Below are 23281 nucleotides of genomic sequence, written 5' to 3'. Positions count from 1 at the left end.
AGTGTGTAAGTTATTTGGTGAAGTTGTTTTTACCACTGTGTCTGGGCACAACTGCTCTCCACTATGGGGATAGCCTGCACGGCGCAATCCCTCTGCATCACTTGGATGTTGAATCGGCGGTCTGGGTAGGACACACACTCCGTGTTGCCATCTTTGGCATCTGCAACATTGCGGTCCGAAAAAGAGACGGGCGCTCCAAACTCCTTCCGAGCTCTCGAGAACTTGTACATTAGCTAATTGAGAGACAGAGAAGAAGATATGTGTTATGCATTCAAATGTTTAAATTATCCTTTTTTTAGATTTTTAATTTACCTTTGGTCTTGTTTTGACATTCTCTTCATCTATTTCTTTTTCACTGCCAAGTGATATCCATTCCTTTGGTTCTGGAGTTTTAATTTCCTCCACAAAATCCTCTTCAGGCTCCGGTTCAGGTGGCTGCAGAACAAACAAAACCTAACATTATACACTCAATGGCCAAAATTAAGTGGAGCAATTAAAAAAAAATTATGAGCTTTGAACTTCCCTGTAAAAGGTGTTGCGGACTTACATTGAGGATTCTTTCCTTTGCTTCTGGTGTGACAACCAAATAGAATAACTGGCCATAGGTGAAGTCCCTATCATAGACTAACAAAATCTCATCCTCTGGATAATCCTGTAAACAGAATGTATTCTTTGTTAATGTACACATTTAACACATTAGACAAAGTAAAAGGCACAAGACTTAAGTAAAGTGGATGCACGCTGGAGCCTAGTGCTGTGAATGTGAGTGGTTCGATGGATAATTGCCTCTATTTTCATGATTACTCATTACAATCACCTGTGCCTGCTCGTTTGGCACCAGCTGCTGCTGGTTACCTGATTGGTTCCCCTTCCTATTTAAACTCAGTCCTTTCACTCGCCTGTTGTCAGTCCGTCAGCGAATCTCTGTTTTCACAAGGCAAGCATTTGGACTCTGACTCCCGTCTATCCCGTTTTTGTCATCCGTTTTCCACTCGTTTGTTCCTGATTTCCCCGTTTGTCTCCTGCTGCGACCCGTTTTTTGACCCCTACCACGTTTTGATCTCCCGTCCCGGCTAACGACCCGTTTTCTGACCCCCACCACGTTTTGATCTCCCGTCTGGGCTAACGACCTGTTTTTCCGTCTAACTATGCTATGATCTCCCGCTCCGGAAAATCCACTTCGGCATTCGGAACACGCTCCGATCCGGTGAGCAGCTTGCTTCGGGCGTCCAGCGAGCACCAGGTCGCTGGCGCTGCCTTTCCCCTATATTTCAATAACCTTGTGAGTAACGTTACGCATCTGGGTCCTTCTTCTGTTCTGGTCCTGACATATATGTTCTGCAATTGACTGAAAACAAACAGCGATTCTAGTTTTAATCAAAGCATTTAAATATGGATGCTGTCCTACAATGAGGTAAGGCCATAAAGAAAAGGGGTGGAAATTAGTTGGTCGATGAATATCACTCAGGATTATTGTATTTCTTTAAACGCAGAACAGCAACGGCAGCTTAACAAAGGTAATAAATCTAGACTCACTCAGCAAATGCCACATCTTAAACATGCGCAATATTTTTTCTCCTGCAAATTTGACCATGGAAGCGTGTTTCTCATCAACCTAGCTTTGGGCTATTGTCCAACTGATCCGTAGAGAAATAATAAAGTCTCACAATAATAATCTGCTTCACAGGGCTGAAATCAGACACTGCAGCCTTTGTCTTCATGTCCTCTAAGATGTCATCTTTTTTCAGCAGCTTGTACGGGTTCTCCCCTGTGACGTCCTCATCAGCTACACAACCAAAGTGCTGCTGGGTGGCAGATGTCAGGACCATGGGGACGATACCCTCTTCTTGACCTTGAGAAGGTTAAGGCAAAATCTTAAAATGGTTGAAATGAAACAGAAATGGAACAATGTTACCTGTTGTTTTGTTACAGTGCTTGTCACAAACATAAAACAATGTGCTTCTGGCATAATATAAGAAAATGGTAGGGATTTTTTAATGAGAATGCATTGTTTTGAAATATCCCTTTAACATGTAAGAATGCATGAATTTAGATACAACAGCAAGTGATGCATTTACCACATGCATTTTCCTCCATAGGAAATGTAGTTTATTTATAGCCTGACACTACAGTTTTCGTCCTGACTCATTTACATGCGTTACATTGGACAACACATATTTCCATTTATATTCTCTTTGTACAGATTGTGTCTGTTTATTCCTATTGTCATCAGATCAGTGACTTTTGACTTAATGGGCATACATTTATTGTTGTTTTTATATTTTTTGAGTAACTGTGTTGGTATGCTTGGTGTATTCTTAGAGTGGCTGTAAGTTGATGCTTATTAAATGAATAAATGGAAAATAATGATGTTTAAAATAATAATTAACACCTATCTAGGTGGCAACGACTTACATGATGATTGTATAAACTCTGTTGGTGACCTATTTTGCCCAAAAGCATGCTGTCAGTACAATGGAACCACAAGTGAGACTGGATCATGCTGAGGGACAAAATTCCAAAGCTCACATCAAAGGAATACTTAACATTCTTCTCAAGTCCTCAAAATCAGGGCTGGAGGGAGGAACATCATTCATCCATCCGTCTATTACCTGCACCGCTTATCCTCAGTAGGGTCGCTGGGGTGCTGGAGCCTATCACAGCTATCTTCGGGCAGAGGGCAGGGGACACCCTGAACTGGTTGCCAGCCCGTCGCAAGGCACACAGAGACAGACAATTCACTCGCTCATTCACACCTAGGGACAATTTGGACCGACCAATTAACCTTACATGCATGTTTTTGGAATGTGGGAGGAAACCAGAGACCCTGGAGGAAACCCACGCAAGCACAGGGAGAACATGCAACATGCTCTTTTCTTGTCAGACGCTTAACTAAAATGTGTACAATTCAAATTAAAAATGTGTTAGAATCTCAACTATTATTGGTCAGCTGTTTGAATCCGAGTTGATCCTGACCTCTTTGGCAATATGTATATAGGGGGCCACAACAACCCAGTGAAAACTACACCTACCAACACTGACTTGATAGGATAGATACTCAGCCACTGAAGCACTGCATTTGGTTATGGAAGGAAAATCTTAACCGGAAGACTTTTTTCTCTGACGCCTCAGACTTTTTCGATGAGAATTTTGAACATGATTGCTTGGTAGAAGTGTGACGAACTGAAGAGGCTTCTGACGACATTAAACCCGGTGTGAATGTGAAGGAAAAAGACAAGGAGAAGGATCTGGGTGACGAGAATGTGCAAGGCGATGTGGAAGAAGATGTACATGGAGAAACATTTGGCGATCCAAAAATTAAAAAAAAAAAAATGTGGTCTCCATCACACCAAGTGGCTGGCCACTTAGTCCGACACTGCCAGACCCTGGGTCATCTTTGTACGCCATTCTCCACATCAGTAGCCCTGTCACCGCACTTACTTTTTTTTTTTACCAACGAAATTATTGACCACAAAGTCGCAACGGTAAGCGCGTCCACGGCAGTTTTGCGGTCATGGGATCAAATCCAGCTACCAACCTTCCTGTGGGGAGTTTGCATGTTCTCCCCGTGCTTGCGTGGGTTTCCTCCGAGAACTCGGGTTACCTCCCACATTCCAAAAACATGGATGTCAGGTTAATTGGCAGATTCAAATTGTCCCTAGGAGTGAATGAGGGAGTGAGTAGTTTGTCCCTGTGTGCCCTGCGACTGGCTGGCAACCAGTACAGGGTGTCCACTGCCCGAAGACAGCTGAGATGGGCTCCAGCAACCCCGCGACCCTACTGAGGATAAGCAGTGAAGATAATGGATGGATTGGATGGATGGATAGTCATAATGACTAACTTACAAGGGGCGATAATGATAATGCTTCTCAATTTAACTGGAATGTACAAGTCAAAAAAACGAGGTTACAAAGAGCCTGTGGGAAAGGGATCGAGGTCGTTTGATGTTGCCTGCAACGATGTCCGTGTTCAAGTTTAGAGGATGAACAAGTGAGAAAAATAATTCTACATATGTATGGCTAGGTCTGATGCCACCAAACATTTTGGGTGGATAGAAGGAAAAGAAAATATTCACACTTTAAGGTCACGTCCAAATAATACCCTCTGGCATGCATTGTACAAGGTTTTTGGGGAAACTGCTATTGTAAAAAAGGCATGTACAGTATTTAAAAAATGGCACCACTTATTGGCGAATATGAAGCTTTAATTAGGCCATATGAAATATTCACCTAGAAATTGTATGTATATGTATTATGTATATTTATATACAGTTCAGTTAGCTTTCTTTTGAGAGGTAAGATGGTGCTGTTTGGTCACTTTGAGTCTCTATAGTTTGTATAATTACTTGTGCTTTTTATCAGTAGTTTTTGGTTGCACGACACAAAGCAAACACCATCTAGTGGTCAAATAACACACACTTTAATTTCAAGGAATTTGCAAGAAAATATTCAGTTTTAATGGTATTTGCATGTTGTTCATAATGACAGCTCGAGTATGTCAAAATTGTCCTTGTTCTAAAAAAAATGTGGCATGCAGCATTATTAATTTTGTTCCAATTTTCATGATTACACAAATACCCACCTGCATCTTCATTTGCACTGCTCGCTGAGCTGGTCTTTGATGGCATGCTTGCGCAAGTGACAGTTCCACAAATGAAGATGGGAGTTCCAACAGTACTAACAAAGAAGAAATCCCCAAAAAGTCTTCAAGGGAGCGCCCTGTAGATTTATTGAGATTATTAAGTCGAGTCATGTTTATTTGCATAACCCTTAATTGCAAGAAGTCTCGAAGGAAGGAAGGAAGGAAGGAAGGAAGGAAGGAAGGAAGGAAGGAAGGAAGGAAGGAAGGAAGGATGGAAGGATGGAAGGAAGGAAGCATAAAAGAGATGGAGGAAAAGAAAGAGGCATGAAAAGAGAAAGAGAGAATGGGGAGAGAAGGGAGAGAGATGGAAAAAGTGAAAGACAGAAAGAAGTGAAGAAAGAGAGAAAAGAGAGTAAGAGAAAGAAAAACAGAGGGAAAGATAGAGACAGAGAGAGAGAGAGTGAGAAGGAGAGAGAGAGAAAAAGAAAGAGAGAGAAAAAGAAAGAGAGAGAAAAAGAGAAAGCGAGAAAGAGAGAGATAGGGAGAGAGAAAGACAGACGGGAGAAAAGAGGAACAGATTAAAGAAAAGAAAGTGAAAAAGAGAGCTCTTTTTTCTCTTGTGCTTTTCTCAGGGTTGTCACGCAGGCCGGTTCAAACCCCTTGACAGGCCTGATGCGGCCCGCGGATAGCATGATTTGACACTCCTGCCATATATATTATTATTGAACTTTCAATGTTTTGACTTTTCTTAGTTTGGTCCTAACATAATAAAGGATTCCATGTTGTTTTTAGTCACAACTCCTTGTAAGCTGAATAAAAGGTACAAAGATGGTTCTTAATATGAGGACTAAATAAGGGTTAAGTCGCTTTGTTTTCTGTTGGTCATTTTGTGTAAAAAAAAAAAAGTGCACATATTCTTTTATCCCTCGTTTAACGCCAGAAAACTGTATTGTATATACAACTGGCGCCATCTAGCGGTAGAGAGATATATTTATTACCTTACACAAATCAATCAAATAAGCAAAAGTATAGAATTAATCAATCAAAAATTCATACTGTGTTTCACCATCCCACAAAACACAGCAGTTATAAAAGAAAGTAACGTTTCGCTAACGATATACGGTATGAGCGCCAAGATAACGCGAGGATATTTGGTCTAGTTAGTTTTCAACTTGTTTTTTTTGTATTAATTCTACTACTAAAACATAAAGGTAAATTTACCAAACTTACAAAAAGAAACTTTGACTTTACCTTGTTTAAAAGCCTTTTCACTAGCTCTGAAAAAGCACTGTTTGGTTGTCATAACAACGAGAAGGCGTTACCTTTTCGGCGGACATCTATAAGAGCCAATGAGCGGCCATTCTCTAAAATGACGCTGCGAGCGTTAACCGAATCTTTCGCAGTAGTGTTTGGAATTCCGGCTCTTTTAGGAGAACGGGCTTTTTTGGCTCGGCTCACTAAAAAGAGCTGGTTCTTATATGTAAAACTAACCTTTCTACCAGGGGCGATTTTAGGTTCGGAGTTTCGGGGGTGCTGAGCACTCACAGTGCCCAGCTTGTTAAAATCTTTTTTTTTTCATTTCACTAAGTTATTTAAGATCATTCAAAATGGTGGTCAACTTGTGACTCCAAGAGCCAAGAAGAAGCCTGAATGCTCTCCCTCCGAGGATACTGTTCAATTTCTGTGGAAGTATTTTTGTTGTATTTCCATAGCATTGTTTTTTTAGTATTTCCCTCGTAGTATTTCTGTAGTCATATTTTTGCTATATGGTATTATAGTCATGGTATTTTTGTAGTATTTCCATCGTAGTGTTTTTGCAGTACTTCCATCATAATATTTAGTTTGTTTTCTTTTTGTATTATAGTATTACTGTAGTGGTATTTTTGTAGGAATTCTGTGGTATTTTCATCAGAGTATTTTTGTAGTATTTATTTAGTAGTTTTGTAATATTTCTGTGGTAGTATTTCTGATTATAACGTCACTGTAGTAGTATTTTTGTACTGGTTTTTCTTTCTTTTTTGGGGTTGTAATGAATAGAATAGAATAGAATAGAATAGAATAGAATAGAATAGAATAGAATAGAATAGAATATACCTTTATTGTCATTGTTACAAAATGGGTTAACATATTGTGACAACGAAATTGGGCATGACACTCCAGTTTTACACATTCACAGTGAGGTATGAGCCAAGAAGATAAGGGAACAAAGGAAGATACGGTTATAAAACAAGGGGGATAAGGCTATAGTTATAATTTACATGGTATTTACACAAGAAATGTCGGCATGTGGGATGTTACATACAGTGTTGTCGTGATACCATTGGTATCGTAAGGGTTGTGCAATATTGCATTTGGTGCAAAGTCATCATAGTGCAAAAAAATAGTCAGCATATGCAGAATATTATCATTGAGGGTTTATTAGTAGTCTAGTAAGCTGTACAGACCCTCTCTCTCTTGGTCTCTCTATCACTCACCCAGACCCTAGCTCCAGGGGCCCCCAAGTCAATTGAGTTTGAGACCCCTCTGAGGTGGCTCTAAACTGGCTCTATGAGCCATTTTGTTCACGAACGAAACATCACGACTTCCCGGACTAGACTGGAAAACAGGTTAGTTCTTATACAGTTACCGGTACACATATATATTTATTATTCTACTGTTTTGTCATGTTTTTATCTTTGTTGTTTAGGAATGCAACCATATATTACAATGATTTTCAAAGAAAGACACTAGGCAAAATATTGGAAGAAATAACTTTTAGACATTTTGTTTCGTAGCAGTGAAAGATATACATTGAGTTTTACTATTTTTATTTAATTAAAGTATATAAGATTTAAAATCAATTTACCTAATAGTTTCCGTTTAACATGAAAAATATATAACCTAAATAATAACGGAGTATATTTTCAGATATGCAGGAGTCCAGCGACTTGTACGACGTACATACAAGTGATTTAAATCCTGCCTGGGATGACAATTCAGTGGAATTGAACAATGTGCAGAGTCTCAGGAGAAAGATCAAATATTACTTCATGAATCCTTGTGAAAAGTATCACGCCCGTGGACGGAAACCGTGGAAACTTATTCTGCAGCTCATCAAAATTGCCATCATCACGGTCCAGGTACAGTGATCCCTCGTTTATCGCAAGTTTAGGTTCTAAAATGAACCCGTGATAAGCAAAATACGTGAATTAGAAAGCTTTATTGTTTCACAATTATTATACAATTAACTATTTGACAATGCATTGAAATCCAAGAACAAAAGCTTTTTACAGGTCCAAGCCTTTTATTTGTGTAGCCCTGAATGATAAGGAGTCTCCAAGGGCTGCACAGACCACATGTTGTTGCAAAACACAAACTATTAATACACTATCCCCTGATCTAAAACCTACATGAAAGCAAGGAAAAACTCAAAAACCTTAAGACGAGGACAATGAAAAAAAAACCTTCAGAAGGGACCACACATGAGGTAATCCCTCTTCCAGGATGACCAGGCTGCAATGGATGGTGCAATACCAAATAATACACTAATATTGTCAACATAAAAAGTAGGTCATTCATAAGCTATAGAATAGAAGTGTGTTTTAGGCCTGGATTTAAACAGTTCCACTGAAGTTGCAGATCGAATCTCAGGGAGCAGAGCATTCCACAACATCGGGGCCCGAATGGAGAACGCTCTCGAACTTGCGGTTCTCTTCTTGGCTCTTGGAATCACTAGTAGACGAGCATTTTTAGAGCGAAGGCTCCGAAACAGAACATAGCGGGAGATTAAATCTGGAAGATATGAGGGGGCAAGTCCATGCATGATTTTGTATAATACCAACAGAACCTTAAAATCACATCTTAAGCTAGCAGTTAGCAAATGCAGGTTAGCTAAAATCGGGGTAATGTGATCAAACTTTCTTGTCTTAGTTAAAAGCCTCGCTGCAGCATTTTGTACCATCTGCAGGCTCTTGATTTGGGACTTCGGGAGACCAGGGAGTTCATTACAGTAATCAAGACAGGAGGTAACAAACGCATGAATTATAATATCCACATCCGACTGGGACAGCATAGGGCGAATTTTAGCAACATTGCGAAGTTGGAAAACAGCTGTTCTAGTAAGGACAGATTGGGGTCAAATGTGACACCTAAATTTTTGACTGAGTCTTGGGCTGGTATTATATTTGTCAATATTCAGAGCAGTTTTTAACAATAAGTCACGGCATTTGGATGGACCAATAATTAACATTTCAGTCTTTTTCAGAGTTAACACGCAAAGAAGTTAAGTGACATCCATGCTTATATCTCAGTGAGGCAGGCCTCCAAATTTCCACAGAGCAGGGGGCAGATTCCTTCATCGGGAGATATAGTTGAGTGTCATCTCCGTACCAATGGAAACCGATATTATACTTGCGAATAATATCACTTAATGGAATCATGTAAATGCTGAAAAGAAGGGGGCTAAGTACTGAACCCTGTGGAACACTACAGGTAACACTAAAGGGTTCAGATGTCATTTCACCGTATTTAACACAGTGCGTCCTATCTGAGAGGTAGGACCTGAACCATAAGAGGACGGTTCCCGAGCGAACAATCAATTGTTCCAACTGGTCTATTGAGATATTATGGTCCACAGTGTCAAAGGCAGCACTAAGATCCAGCAGCAGCAAGAGTGATGAAGCCAGTAGAAGATCATTGGTTACCTTAACCATTAAAAGTGCTGTATACGGTATACATTTATTTATGACCAGTAACGTCTTCGGGACTGTTCATCATTTTATGTGGCCGGTGAGAGCTTAAAATGTCTGTTTCAAAAATAAAAAATTACTACATTTTCCCAGAATGCCTCTCGACTATGATATCCAGGCTAATTACATGCTAGTATAACCATATCGTTAAGTGGAATTAATTAATAATGATCCTAAAAAGGTCCAAGAGTCTGTTATTTTGTTATACAGTGATACCTCAACATACGATATTAATTCGTTCCCGAATCTTGAGTCGTATCTCGAGCAAATTTTTCCCGGTATGAAATAACAGAAAACCAATTCATTCGTTCCCTGCCTCCCAAAAGCATCCAGGTCAACACGAAATAGCTATAAAGTACAAAAACACATTCAAATACTGATTGCACATAAGAATGCATTAAGAAGATAAACGAGATGATAATAAAATGACTCTTTTTAAGTTTCATCAGGTCTTTGAGGACAATCCCTATGTCGATGAGTTTGACACTCCTGGTGTAGCCAATCAGAATGCAGAACAAAATGCACAATGCAAATCTGTGAACTAGCGTAACAGTAAAAAAAGGAAATCCGCATTATATAGCGAGAGATCACTGTTACTTATTTAATCACGTATATCATTTTGTTCTATCCACTTCCTGATCAAGTTTTTTTTGTAATTTTTATCTTAGTTGGTGTCGTTTGGTCTGAGCAACCAAATGGTTGTGACCATTAAGGAAGAAAACCTGATGACATTCCAGCACCTCTTCTTGAAGAACTACGTTGATGGGAGTATTGACACCTATGCCATTTACAAACAAGAAGATACTTATGATTACATCAATTATGTCATCAAACAGGTAAAATAACACTCACTTTTTTATGAAACTGTTCCACTTTTGTTGTTGAACATATGTTGACCATTCTTTTTGTGAAAATGTCAATCATTCATGGATCTCCATTATATGGCATTCTTATGAGGTTAAAGTTACAAAATGTTGAACTTCAGACATGCTGATTCACGGAGTCACCTGGCATCTTGTCCTGCAGTTACCGTACTTTTTGGAATATACTTAAAAACAAAGGGGTGGGCAAATCTATCTGAATATTGATGTTCTCGAAACTAAAATGGGATTGAGACCATTGTCCTGGGATTTATAGTCTTTCTTGGATGAGAGAGCAAAGGCTGGGAATTACAGACACTTAATACTTTGCGTTATTGACCTTTTTTTCCCCAAAATATTGTGAAATTGAAGTAATTTTGTCGTCTTGTTGACATTGTCACACAGTTTTTGTATTTTGTTTTTAGTATTTTTAGGATTTGTAGTTTCGTTGGCATTTTTTGGCCTGACTTGAAACTTTTGTTCTTAAACAGTTTTTACTATAAGTATTTTTTGTACTGTAAAAGGCTTTTTTTAATGTATTGTTAACACTATTTGTATTTCATTTACTCAATACTATGGAATGGAAGGTATTTTATTGTCTTGTTGGCATTATTATAAAGTATTCGTATTTTCGTTTCACTGCTGCGTTTTTTTTTTTTTACTCTCTTTCCTTTTTTGTATTGTTGTATGATTTAGTTAAAACTAAAGTTTGCATTGTAGTTGTTTAATAAAAAAATAAAACGTTTTTATTGTCAAAAATCATTCTTCTGTGTTTATTATAATTATATACTCACTTAAGGGGGAGGGGTTCAACTATTCAATGTTGATGACGTAACCAAGCAAAAAGTATTGGTACCAGATCGGTATCGATCGATACTGCTCTGTTCTTACTTGTATTAGATCAATACCAAAATTCTCAGTATCGCCCACCCCTTCTAAAATCCCCAAATTAGCTAGAAATTTGATAGTGCGCCTTATATACTAGGTGCCTTATATACCGCGAATTACGTTGGAAAGGATTGGAATTGAAATATTTATACATGTGCCTAAGGACGGGGTTTTACCATATTTTTTGCAATGATTGATCAATCAAAAAGCATCACTGACCAAAATCACAAAACATTGAATGCAACAGAAATCGAACCCGGGTTGTGACAGTAAGAGCGCTGACACCTAACCAGTAAACCACCAGTGATACAAATAATGCATAAAAGGGCATTAGTTCTTTTATTATTACCACCCTATTATTTACAGTGCCTAAAACAAATGTTAGAGAATGGAGAAAGATATAAATGAAACTAAAGTCCGGTTTGGCTCGTCTCTTTTTTTTTTTTTTTTGCCTTTATTTATGTTTTTTCAAACGTCTTTCTGTTTTCTCCATTCTTTACACATGAGTTTTTTGCACCATAAAAATAGGGCCATAATGGGATAGGATTTGATGCCTTTTCATATGTTATCTGTAGTGGTCTTGTGGTTAGATTTTTGGGGCTCTCACTTGGGTTCTATTAGTGGTGCATGCAATGTATTGTGAGTTTCGTCAGACCAATAATTGCACTAATACAGTATAAATAAATATATATGCTCTAAGTATATAAATGTGCAATGGTTATACACAAATTAATACAATAACTCTTGCCGTAGTTTAAATTCAGTGCGCCTAATATATGAAAAATTTGTGACAAAAGACACATTTTTCAAGGTGCGCCTTTTACTCCAGTGCACTTAATAGTGCAGAAAATACCGCAACTTGTTTTAAATTTTGCCACAACTTTAATCTCCTTTCTAGTACGGACGTTTGCACAATATCACAGTCGGAAACCACGAATACGAAAAAGCAGGCTCTGCCTACACGCCCTTGACGATGTGTCAGGAGTTTTACAGAAATGGCACCATTTACCCAGGCAACGAAACTTTTGAAATTGATGCTCATGTGGAAACTGGTACGTAGGATCGTTGTGTTTACATTGAAATATCAGATGAGTGTAAATACTAACACTTCCGTGTGTCACAGATTGCATATACATCCATCCCATGAATCTGTCAGCGTCAAAAGATGTGCTCCCGCATTTTGATTTGCACTTTAAAAGGTACGTTGGACTTTAGATTAGAGGTCGACCGATTATCAGGAATTTAGGAATTTGAGAGATATCTGTATCGGCATTTTCACTTTATTCGACGGGCCAATTATTTAGGCTTGGATGCAAGCTTCTCCCTTCCCCTTCCCTTCCTATGTCTGTCTCGGACGTTACCACCCCGCGCCTTCTGATTGGATAAGCGACCATGGCGGAGCCACTGAAGCAGGAAGCATAACGTTATAGTGAAGTAAACAGTGTGGCACAGCGGATGGGTGGTTAGCCCGCAGAGGTTCAGGGTTCAAGTCCAGCTACCGCAACGTCCGTATGTGGAGTTTGCATGTTCTCCCCTTGCCTATGTGGGTTTTCTCCGGGCACTCCAGTTTCCTCCCACAAACATGCATGCCAGGTTAATTGGCCAGTTGAAATTGTCCCTAGGCGTGAAAAAGGGAGTGAGTTGTCTTTCTCTGTGTGCCCTGCGACTGGTTGGCAACCAGTTCAGGGCTTCCCCTGCCCACTGCCTTAGGACAGCTGAGATGGGCTCCAGCAACCCCGCAACCCTACTGAGGATAAGCGGTGCAGATAATGGATGGATGGAGTAAACAGCAGCAGCTCTGCTCACTCCTGAGTCCAGACATCCCAGTGAATTGAGAACGCTGATAATATTGAGATTTTTAAAAGTCTCTAGTACAAAAGTGTGTTTGTGATTAAGAGATAGCGTAGTTAACTTGTTTTAGGGAAGCACATTCAGGAGGGGACTGATATATTAGCTCTTATCATAACATAAGTTCCTTAATCAAGAATGTGTGTTTGTGATTGAGAGAGAATAAAAAAAACACTCAAAAGTGGAAGGCTGAGTGATAAGCTGTTACCTTAACATTAGTTCATCAACTCATGAACTCTGTTGAAGTTCCGATGCACTTTTTGTTTAAAGTAAATTTAAGTCATTTTTTTGTATTGTCATGCTTATTTATTTATTGTAAGATAAATCAGGCAGGGTTCCTGCAGATCCTTGAAAAGTCATTGGGCATTGAATTCATTATTCTAAAAAGTTGGGCCTTGACTTGCATTAAAATGTCTTAAATCCAATTTTCAAAAGTTTTAAAAACATGAAGACAAAGATTTAGTAATGTTTATCAACTGTTCACATCCAGGGAGTAAAACGTTTTTTTACAAGCCCATTTTTATGATTCTACACTCAAAATTTGTCATCAACATAGCAGTGTTATGTTTTATAAAAAAGTTTTACACTGGACCGAAGTCGTTTTTCATGCATGAGAATAAACATGCTTCATGAACATAGCACAGGGGTGTCAAACAGGCGGCCCACGGGCCGGATCAGGCCCGCTAAGGGATTGAATCCAGCCCGCAAGACAACGCTCAAAGAAGCGCAAGAGAAAAATGAGTTGCAGGTTGAAATATGTCCTCTTGATGTTGCGAAAAGCCGGGTACTCTCACAAATGCTGTACTTGAATTTCTTTCTCTTTCACTCTCTATCTCTCTTCCTTTCACTCACTCTATCTTTGTTCCTCTTTGTCTCTTCCTCCCTGTCTTTTTACCTTCTTTCGCTCTCTTCCTTTTTTCCTTTTCTCTCTTTTGCTTCCCCCTTCTCTCTTTCTCCCCTTCTTTTTTTCTATTTCTCTTTGGATTTCATCCTTTCTCTCTTTCTTACCCCCTCTCTCACTATTTCTCTTTGTATCTATTTTGTTCCTTATGGTCTCTCTTTTTCTCCCTTTCTTTGTCCCACCCTCTCTACTTTTCTGTCCCTCTCTTTCGCTTATTTCTGTCTCTTTTTTTTATTCTCTCTAATCTACTAGTGCAGCCCCAGTGAGAATGTTTGTTCTATCGTGTTGCCCCAGAGTTAAAATGAGTTTGACACCCCTGTCATAGCAGAAGAGTTCTTTGAAATTCAGTAGTTATCTGCCAATTTTGAATGATGATCCATGAAGTACTGTAAAAATAATTTTTCTTTATTGTTTTAAAAGTCTTAAACTTTGGAGAGGTTTTCAGATGGAAAGTTTTCAACTGGACCAAAATATGATTTAACGAAATCAAGATAAATGTCACCAGCCAGAAACGGAGACAGGACCCAGTAGTGTTCGTTTACTCAGTTTTATTGATAAAGGGAGAAAGCAGTGCTTGCTTCCACGAGCCGATGATCGACGGACACGGGTAGCAGGTGGCTGGAACACGGAAGTGGCACTTCCGTGTCGAGCGAGGATAATCGTAGGCAGCAGGGATGCTGGTCACTAGCCGGGACGGAAGAGCAAGGACGGTATTGAGTGCAGAAAAGAGGTCGGCAACAGGTATCAGGCAGGAAACAGGGCAAAACAGGTCGATGGTCGGGATGGAAGAGCAGGGCAGAAACGAGTCCAGAAACAGGTATCAGGCAGTAGAAAACAGGAAAGGAAAATGTCGGAAGGTATGAGCTTGCCTAGCTGGGAGCATAGGTTCGCAAATGGTCTGACGGCTTCCTCTTGGAAGCCGGGGGTTTAAAAAGAGTCTTTGAACCAATCAGCGCTCAGGGTTGTGGGCGCCAATTGGGCAGTCACAGGTGCTCTGAATAAGCAATAAATAAATTGTTGCGTTTCTTTTGTTTTTTGTTTCGATCGTGGGTTGTTGGGTTTTTTTTGTCGACTTGGTCTTATATTTGATTTCAAAAAGCATTTAAAAAGTCTTGAATTAAACTGTCAGGGAGCTTTTTAAGTTTTTATGTACCGTACCTCTATACAAGTTACTGATAAGCCTAATTTTATTACCTGCACTGTTCGTTTTTGGTTTAAGTGAAAAATTAGTCTAAGCTGGGTTGACATTCTAATATATTTATTATAAAAGGTTTCAGAGAGCCAGAAAAGTTGTATCTAAAATTTATAACAAATATTCTTTGTTTCTTTGAGCATTATTAAAAAATTATAAGCCTGTACAGGAATCGAATATTGGCTCCAAATACCGGTTACCGGTCTCCTCGTAATACAAATAATCGGCATCGGCCCTGAAACACCAACATTGGTCGATCCTTACTCCAGATACACTAATGCACTATGTAAATGATGAAAATGGACGTGCAATGTTTTCCAGAATGCTCTCAGTCAAGATCTGGTTTGTCCTCAAAGCCATCAACCTACAGACAGTCCGACATAGGGAACTGCCAGACTGCTACGACTTCAACATTCTTGTGCGTCATAAGTGACTCTCAATATTTACATACAGAAATATTAGTTTTAAGACCTGTTAAAGGAATTTACACTCCGATTCCGGCAATAAAGGTTAAGCATATGCCATTAATGTTTGTTTTTTACATCGATTAATATGAATTAGGGGAGGAAAGTTGAAGCTATTTTACCTGTATTAAACTGTACTTTAGTAGAATTTTGCATCAAAAATCTATTTTTTTTTTGTTGGTGTGTTTCGTTTTATTTATTAAGGTTGTTTTTTTTCTTGTGCATTTTGTTTAGTGTTTGTTTTGTGTTGTTAATGTGTTTTTTTGTGTGTGTGTGGGGGGATTGTGTTAAACAGAAACGCATATTTTTTATAAGGTTCCATTAAGTTAGATAAACTTGTACAAATACACAGATTTGTATACCTGTCTGAATTTTTTTTTCAAGAAAACCTGTCCTATTGATACATCAGTTTTCTAATTTTAAATATAATTTCAGCGTAACTGTATTGAAATTTTAATGTGTAATATTTCTCTGATAAGGCAGATGGTATTACTCGTTTTGTTCATATTTCATGAACAGTTAGATCTTGCAATAATTTAAAATGTTGAATTTATATTTGGTTTGTTTATTTTAATAATTATTATCTGCTATACCTCTGTTAGTTAAAAAAAATATTCCTAAAATTAGAAAAATTATGTGCAATCTGCCATAACAAATAATCTAGCTCATTTTAGTCATATTTTTCTTATTTTACCAGAAAATAAATTAAACAAAAGAATCAAATGTAGTAAAATCAAAACAAATACTAAAATTAGTAAAATTATCCACCAATGGAGCAATATTTTGTACAATGCAAATACAATGCTTCAAAGTGCTATAGTTTTGCCTTCTATGAATACCAGTTTACAAATTGCCATGGCAAAGACCAATTGCAACACAAAGAGACACATCTGTGATGCAATCTGGCACTATTCTCGCCGTGAAAGACACACATCTGTGTTCCAATCTGGCACAATTGACTTTGAAATCCGCGAAGGAATGAACCAGCAATAAACTAAGGATCAAGTAGCAAGCAGTCTCTGTTTTTCATTTTTATGGCTGTTTAAAAATGCGGCTTGAAATTTGGTGCGGCTTGTACAAAGATAAAATCGATTAGAGTTCTTACATATGAGCATGCTGCTTTTAATCAGGTGCGCCCTGTAGTCTGAAATGGACTGCATATATTGTATAACTTTGCATTTCAGATTACTTTCAACAATGAAGCCCACAGCGGAAGGATAAAAGTAGAGCTGGAAAACGATGTGGAGATCAATGAATGCAGAGACTGGAAAGTCACTGGAGCGGGTGAGTTTGCCAAGCTGAAGTTTTGCCATTTTTTGTGAGATTTTTCACTATTGTTTTTGGTTCTGTTAGCTGCTAAAAGTATATACCTGACCGTGGTGTTTGACTGTGTCATCATCACGACCTGCATGGTTTCGTTGGTGCTCTGCTTACGTTCCGTGCTCAACGGGATACGACTGCAGTTTGTAAGTCAACTTCGTTCACGACTTGAAGCACCGACAGTGAAACGCGGACTGTTTTGTTCTCGCTAGGAGTACACGCTTTTCTGCAGGAACCACAACGATAAAGACGTGCCCTGGTCTGACAGGCTGGAGTTTATTAACGGCTGGTACATCCTTATCATTGTCAGTGACTTGTTGACCATCACTGGCTCCATTCTTAAGATCGATATTCAGACTAAAGTAAGAAAAATTTACTTAGTTTCTTTGTTTAGTTTTTTTAAGATATGCTCATTTTTACTTGTAGGTGCTTACAAGCTATGATGTGTGCAGCATCTTCCTTGGCATAGGTACCATGTTCGTATGGATTGGAGTGATCCGCTATATGGGCTACTTCCGCAAGTACAATGTAAGAACAGATGTTCGTGAAAGCGCAGAGTTAGTGTACATTTACAATATATTAAAAGGACATTACGCCTCCTAGGAATAAAAATAACTTTTATTTATTCTCCACTTGCTTATTTTTGAATCGCTTAGCAAGGGGGTCAGCCACAGGAAACTCCTTGTGGCTTTTTCAAAAAAAAAAGAAATTGTAATGAAAAATTATATGGTTTCCTTAGGTGTCAAGACCAGAACGGAGACAGGACCCACTTGTATTGTGTTTCTCACAAGTTTTATTGGAAGAAAGAGAAAGGGTTGCGCCCACGATCCGGTGTTTGCTGGACGCGGGAAGAAGGTCGCTCCGATACTCGGATTGTGCTCTGAACGCGGAAGTGGATCTTCCGTTGCGAGCGATGGCGGTGTCGGGGTTGGAAAAAGCGGGTCGGTAGCCGGAACAGGAGAGCAAAAATGTGGTTAGGGTCTGAAGCGAGTCGTAAGGCAGAATAGGAGAGAAGACGTAGTTGGGGACAAAAAGAGGCCGAAAGCCGGGACGGGAGAGCAGACGTGGTCAGGATCAAAAAGCGGGTCGAAGCCGGGGACAAACGGGAGCAAAAACAGGACAGGCGGGAGTCAGGGGTCGAAAATGGCTTGCCTTGAAAAACAGATTCGCAGACGGACTGACAAAAGGGGACAGACAGGACTGTGTTTAAATACTGACAGGGAGCCAATCAAAACCGGCGGCAGTTGGCGCCAAATAAGCGGGCACTGCTGAGTCACATCAGTAATCATGACAATAGGGGGACAAACATGACACAAATATGCTTAATGCTATCCAATTCCCACAATAGAATATCATATTATACACTATACCATAATCCCTCGTCTAAAAATATAGGAAACACATCTTACAGCACTCATTTATGATTTCTTTCAGTGCAATAGATAATAGGTTCATGTCTTTGAAATCACCATGTTGAATGGTCACATGATTCAAAAACACGAGACATAAACTACTCAGAGGAGAACTAAAAATTGCGTAGCTTAAAACTGTCAGGTGTAGGGGAGGAATGTCAAATTTGAGCATGCAGCTTTCTAAAATAGTTGTGCTCTGTATTTCGGAACGTACGCCAATATAATAAGAAGAAATTTTCTGAGAGAGGCATTTAAATGTATTCATTGCAGGTAGATGTCTACTCAAGATTTAAGCACATTTCCAAGATAATATAGTTTCAATTATCTATACTATTTAATCTATGTTGCTCCTCTTTTGGTTAATTATGCAATATAGAAAAAGCCTTTGTGAGGGTTCACTACTGCAGTGGTAAAACATCCATTTCCCTTCCCACACAGATCCTAATCCTGACTCTTCGGGCAGCTTTCCCAAATGTTATCCGTTTTATCTGTTGTGCTGGGATAATCTACCTTAGTTACTGCCTTTGTGGATGGATTGTGCTTGGCCCGTATCACGAAAAGGTAAAGCACCGGGATGAAAACACTGTACCATGTGGGCAAGCAAACATCTGCTATTCCTGTCATGGACAAACTTAGTGACATTTCATGTGTTTCTCCTGTTAAGTTCCGGACCCTGAATACAGTATCGGAGTGTCTATTTTCCCTGATCAACGGAGATGATATGTTTCCCACCTTTAAAAACATGAAGCAAAAGAGCACCTTGGTTTGGATATTCAGTCGGATCTACCTCTACACCTTTGTCTCGCTATTCATTTACATGATTCTCAGTCTTTTCATCACTCTCATCACTGATACATATGACACCATCAAGGTAGTATTTATATATTTACTGCCCATATTTTGATTCTTTGTTCATCATAAATATTTTACAAAGCTGATTTTACGACCATGATGACTGTGCCTTGTAGCAACAGCAGGAGAGTGGGATACCTGCATCAGAACTCCAGCGTTTCCTCTCAGAGTGTGAAGACCTTCCAAAATCAGGAGTTTATAAAGTCGACGGGGATATTTGTTTCCTGCGAGGCTGCTTAAACAAGTAAGGCAAAAGCATGTATGCACATTTTATAAGCAACCTATGAGTCAGATGATACATGCGCATCAGGGGTCAGCAACACGTAATGTTGCCAGAGCCTTATTAAACTAAGACAAAAAAAAATGTGTCTGTAGCCGCAAAAAATAAGAAAACACATACTCTATATCTATCTTCATTGGAAAACAAGGAATGTCTGTGTCCTGTTTGTCCTCCTACAAAAACCATATATTTTACCATTATCAATATTTTTTGAAAAGGCCCCAGGAGAGCCACAAGGGTGCGCCAAAGAGCCACATTCAGCTCCAGAGTGGTTGATTGCTGAACCCTGGTATAGCCTAAAACACAGAGTTTCAAAGGGCTACGTGAATAAATCAAAGAAAGCGTGTACACTTACCAATGGAAGAAGTAACGCCTTTATATTTCTTGGTTTGTACAATCTTTAGAGCTTACAAACATTTAGACAAGAAACTCCATATTAATTTCATCTCTGGGCTTCCAACACCTTGAAGATGTCCTACATGTTTGGGTACTGTCGGTGTTTATATTCCCTGTTAGCACGTTTGACTGTAGGTGCAATTTCCAGTTATGTCTACTCTTCTTATTGCCTGATATTTTTATCTGAACTAAACTTCCTGACCGCTTCCAAGTTGCTCTTTTCTTATCAGTTTTAGCTTGAAGTTAGCAGTAGAAGACAGACATTTGTTGTTTTGCAAAAAATAATCTTACAAATAGACAAAAATTCATCGTACTCTCGCCATAAATTCTGATCTCATGTTTGCTCATTGATTTCCCGTTGCTTTATTATTCCTGTATAAGCCACACTTCCTCCCCTCCCACGTGCTGCCTACCATTTGCGACTGGTGATACATATGCACGTCAAAGCTGAGCCCTGATTTCATTATTTTATTTTATAGCTCGTAATCAGACTTAGATCAGAGTATACATAGTAGGGAGAATATCTCCATGAATTCTCGACTCTGTGCTTGAGACAGCACTGCCATAACTGTATTCAGTTGTACTTTAGGGTAATTATAATTATGACCTACCCGCAGTGCACTCGTCTGGTGGATCAAGGGCTCAACGTGACAACATGAGTGATTCCGGCGTATTCAAGTGATGATGGAACACTATAATTCATGATTTGCATGAAATAGTTGGCTAAATTATTACTGTAACTCACCATGTAGTAACAACAGTTGAGTTTCAAATATCATCTATAACGTGTTGCTGTACTTGTTACAGAGAAAAGATATTTGCATTCCAGGAATGAGTTCCTTTGTAACGTTTTTAGTCCCAAGGCAGGAAACCTACACGAGGGCAAGGAAAAACTAAACGAAACAAAAAAAAAAACAGCATGAGGAAGATTATGGACGTAAATAGACAAACATTGTCAACATTAACAATAAGTAGTAACAGAAGTCTATCTAAAAAAGAAAATCTTAGGGGATGGGCGATGCGGGGGATAGTTCACCTCTGACTGGCTTTCTCAAAATGAACGACCGGGGAGGGATGGAGGAGGATTCACTGTATTACTATATTATTGTATTTGACTATTGTATTACAAACAATAAGGGCAGCACGGCGGCGCAGTGGTCAACGCGTGTGCGGCACAGTTCTGAGGTCATGAGATCGAATCTCCTGTGGAGTTTGCATGTTCTCCTCGTGCTTGCGTGGGTTTCCTCCGAGCACTCCGGTTTCCTCCCACATTCCAAAAACATGCATGGCTGGTACAAATTGTCCCTAGGTGTGAATGGGCGAGCCAATTGTCTGTCCCTGTGTGTCCTGCAACTGGCTGGCAACCAGTTTAGGGTGTCCCCTGCCCACTGCTCGAAGACGGCTGGGATGGGCTCCAGCACCCCCGCGACCCTACTGAACACAAGCGGTGCAGATAATTGATGGCTGGATTACATACAATAAATAGTTGGTCGCTTCTGTCTTCCAAAAAAATGTGCATAATTCATAACACTAAAAATACAGGCCAACTGCTGCGCATTTTTCAGAATTGTGTGAAATGGGTAAAATATGTGATACAAAATCGATTATGAGGTGACTGGCCGTGCTGTAAACGGCATCCATCACGAAATTGGGGAGGGGATTGCTTATGACAATATTATTGATGATTTTGCACAAAGGAAAGCAAGAAAGATCAGGTTTTATTTTGTCTTTTCATTATAAAACTACATTTTCTTTATCGTGCTTTTAAATGTGTGTGATTGTGTGATTTGCTATATGAGAATATTGGTCCATTTATTATTTTTTTGATAAATATTTCCCATTTGTATGCAAATAGTGTATTTATATTTTTTATTAAGGCATTGGTGCAATTGACAAATATTTCTACATATTACATACGTGGTAGGAATGTGTCTTGGCAATTTTGGGGAGGGAAAGACCTGGGGGGCGCTTAGAGGGGGCCCAGGAAGTAATTTAGTGTGGAACCGCCCCTGATAACCTCCATCTTTCGCAGACAGTCAGGTAAATTACACTTGTAGCACCTCTCTGTACCTGGCCTGCTTCTGCATCCTGCCTGCCAGGCAGAAAAGAGGGCCAAATCAATACGACCACCCCTACCAGAAGCTAAAAATAACAAGAGACAAATAGGAAGCGCAGCAGAAGAGTGTGGACTTTTTCCCACTTACAGAAAAGGACAAGGCCAGGTGTCATGTGTGTGGTAAAGTGGTCTGCTCCTGTGGCAACACTAGAAACTTACATAAAACACCTGAAAAGGTCACCCTGCAGAGAGGAACAAGCTGCAATGTTTCTGAACAAAAACCTGTAAATCCATTGTTAGAATAGCGACAGGGCTCGTGAGATTACAATTGATACTTTAATTTAAAAAGATTGTCAAAAATATTGGTCTTGATTAATACTACTACCATGTGCTAACCAAATATCCCTTTACCCTCCACCCATACTCGGTATCACTAAATCCATTTATTTTCAGGTGCCGAGACCGTCAAGAGAGGTTGACTCCAGACGAATAGTGCATCCAGCTTGTTCTATCCATTTGTTTTTATGGTGTTTTTCCTCTCATGGTTTCGCTGTGCAACCATCTCTTACATGCCGTTATTTAGGGTAATTTGCTGATTATAAGATGCAACTTTTGTCACACAATTTCAACACTGCGGCATATGCAAAGATGTGGTTTATCTAGGAATTTTTTTCTAACAGGCGAAAGGTAAGAGTGAGACAGGTGGTGTCAAAGAGTCACAGCTACCAATTCATCATAGAAGAAGTTTAACGTACGGCAAGGCGCTTTGGACAGGAATAAAATCATCATAAACTGACCCTTGTCATGGAAAATGCCAAAAGAAAAGCATATGACGCAGCTTTTAGGTTAAAAGTATTGTTTTACTCGTGTTGCTGCTGTGTTCTCTGCTGATTTCATTGTGTTGCTGTGTCTCTGTTCCTTTTCCCAATGTGTGTTTGTCATTAAAACTTTGAAAACTCTTTGTTTAGTCTTTCTTTATAAATATCTCATGTTCCAACATAGCCACATGCGGCTTATAGTTAGGAGCGGATTACGTATGCACCAAATGATTTTTTCCTTTAACTCATTGAGTGCCATGGACGTTTACACGTCATCCTTCCCTGTTGCTGTTCCTGAACAAAAACCTTTAAATCCGTTGTCACTATGGCGACGGAGCCAGTGAGAGACAATTGATACTTTTGGTGCACTGTTGACTTTAATTTAAACATATTGTGCAATGGAAGGTACTTTAGTTTCAAGACTAGTATTTTAGTACACTGGTGCTTCATTTTGAAGCGGGACTAAGTCTATGTGCATGAATAAACCGGTCCAACGATAGCATTAGATTTTTGGTAAAAGGTTGCAACTTCCAGTTTTCAACAAGCACATGTCGACTGTTGAGTTTTTTAATATTCTGGAGACGGATTTTGTTTTGCTTGTAAGAGGTCGCATTAATATTTACTGCCTTTAATGTCAAAATGTTGGCATGTATGCCGATGTAGAAATATTGTTGTATTGGTTCAAA

General features: G+C 39.2%; 2 protein-coding genes across 3 annotated transcripts in view; one reads left to right on the top strand and one right to left on the bottom strand.

The window, feature by feature from the left end:
* The window catches only part of dnai3 (dynein axonemal intermediate chain 3), a 68071-nt gene extending 62178 nt beyond the window's left edge, over positions 1-5893 (bottom strand). Inside the window, exons 1-6 of the mRNA XM_088350521.1 lie at positions 5833-5893; positions 4582-4718; positions 1668-1852; positions 548-652; positions 313-435; positions 34-233 (exon numbers count right to left, since the gene is read on the bottom strand). Of these exons, the coding sequence (XP_088206647.1) occupies positions 34-233; positions 313-435; positions 548-652; positions 1668-1852; positions 4582-4627 (659 nt within the window). The 5' untranslated portion in view covers positions 4628-4718; positions 5833-5893. The remainder of the gene's footprint in view (positions 1-33; positions 234-312; positions 436-547; positions 653-1667; positions 1853-4581; positions 4719-5832) is intronic.
* Positions 5894-7162: 1269 nt separating this feature from the next.
* Positions 7163-22719, top strand: mcoln3b (mucolipin TRP cation channel 3b). Of its 2 annotated transcripts, XR_015852313.1 has the most exons (15): positions 7163-7187; positions 7489-7700; positions 9977-10144; positions 11955-12108; positions 12180-12255; positions 15319-15415; positions 16646-16745; positions 16815-16927; positions 16994-17143; positions 17208-17309; positions 18632-18754; positions 18858-19064; positions 19162-19289; positions 22231-22383; positions 22429-22719. XR_015852313.1 is itself a non-coding variant. In XM_088350520.1 (14 exons), exons 2-14 carry the CDS (start codon positions 7491-7493, stop codon positions 22268-22270), a joined length of 1668 nt encoding a protein of 555 aa, XP_088206646.1. In that variant the 5' UTR covers positions 7163-7187; positions 7489-7490; the 3' UTR covers positions 22271-22719. The 2 variants fall into 2 exon arrangements, 1 of the variants encoding a protein (XP_088206646.1); XM_088350520.1 differs by having other exon boundaries at positions 22231-22719.
* The last annotated feature ends 562 nt before the right edge of the window (positions 22720-23281 follow it).

Source organism: Urocampus carinirostris, chromosome 12, assembly GCF_059441175.1.
Source record: "Urocampus carinirostris isolate Australia breed hairy pipefish chromosome 12, RoL_Ucar_1.0, whole genome shotgun sequence".
In the NCBI taxonomy this organism is placed as follows: Eukaryota; Metazoa; Chordata; class Actinopteri; order Syngnathiformes; family Syngnathidae; genus Urocampus; species Urocampus carinirostris.
Note: the sequence above shows the minus strand (reverse complement) of the source record. Positions and strands in the feature narration are given on the sequence as shown.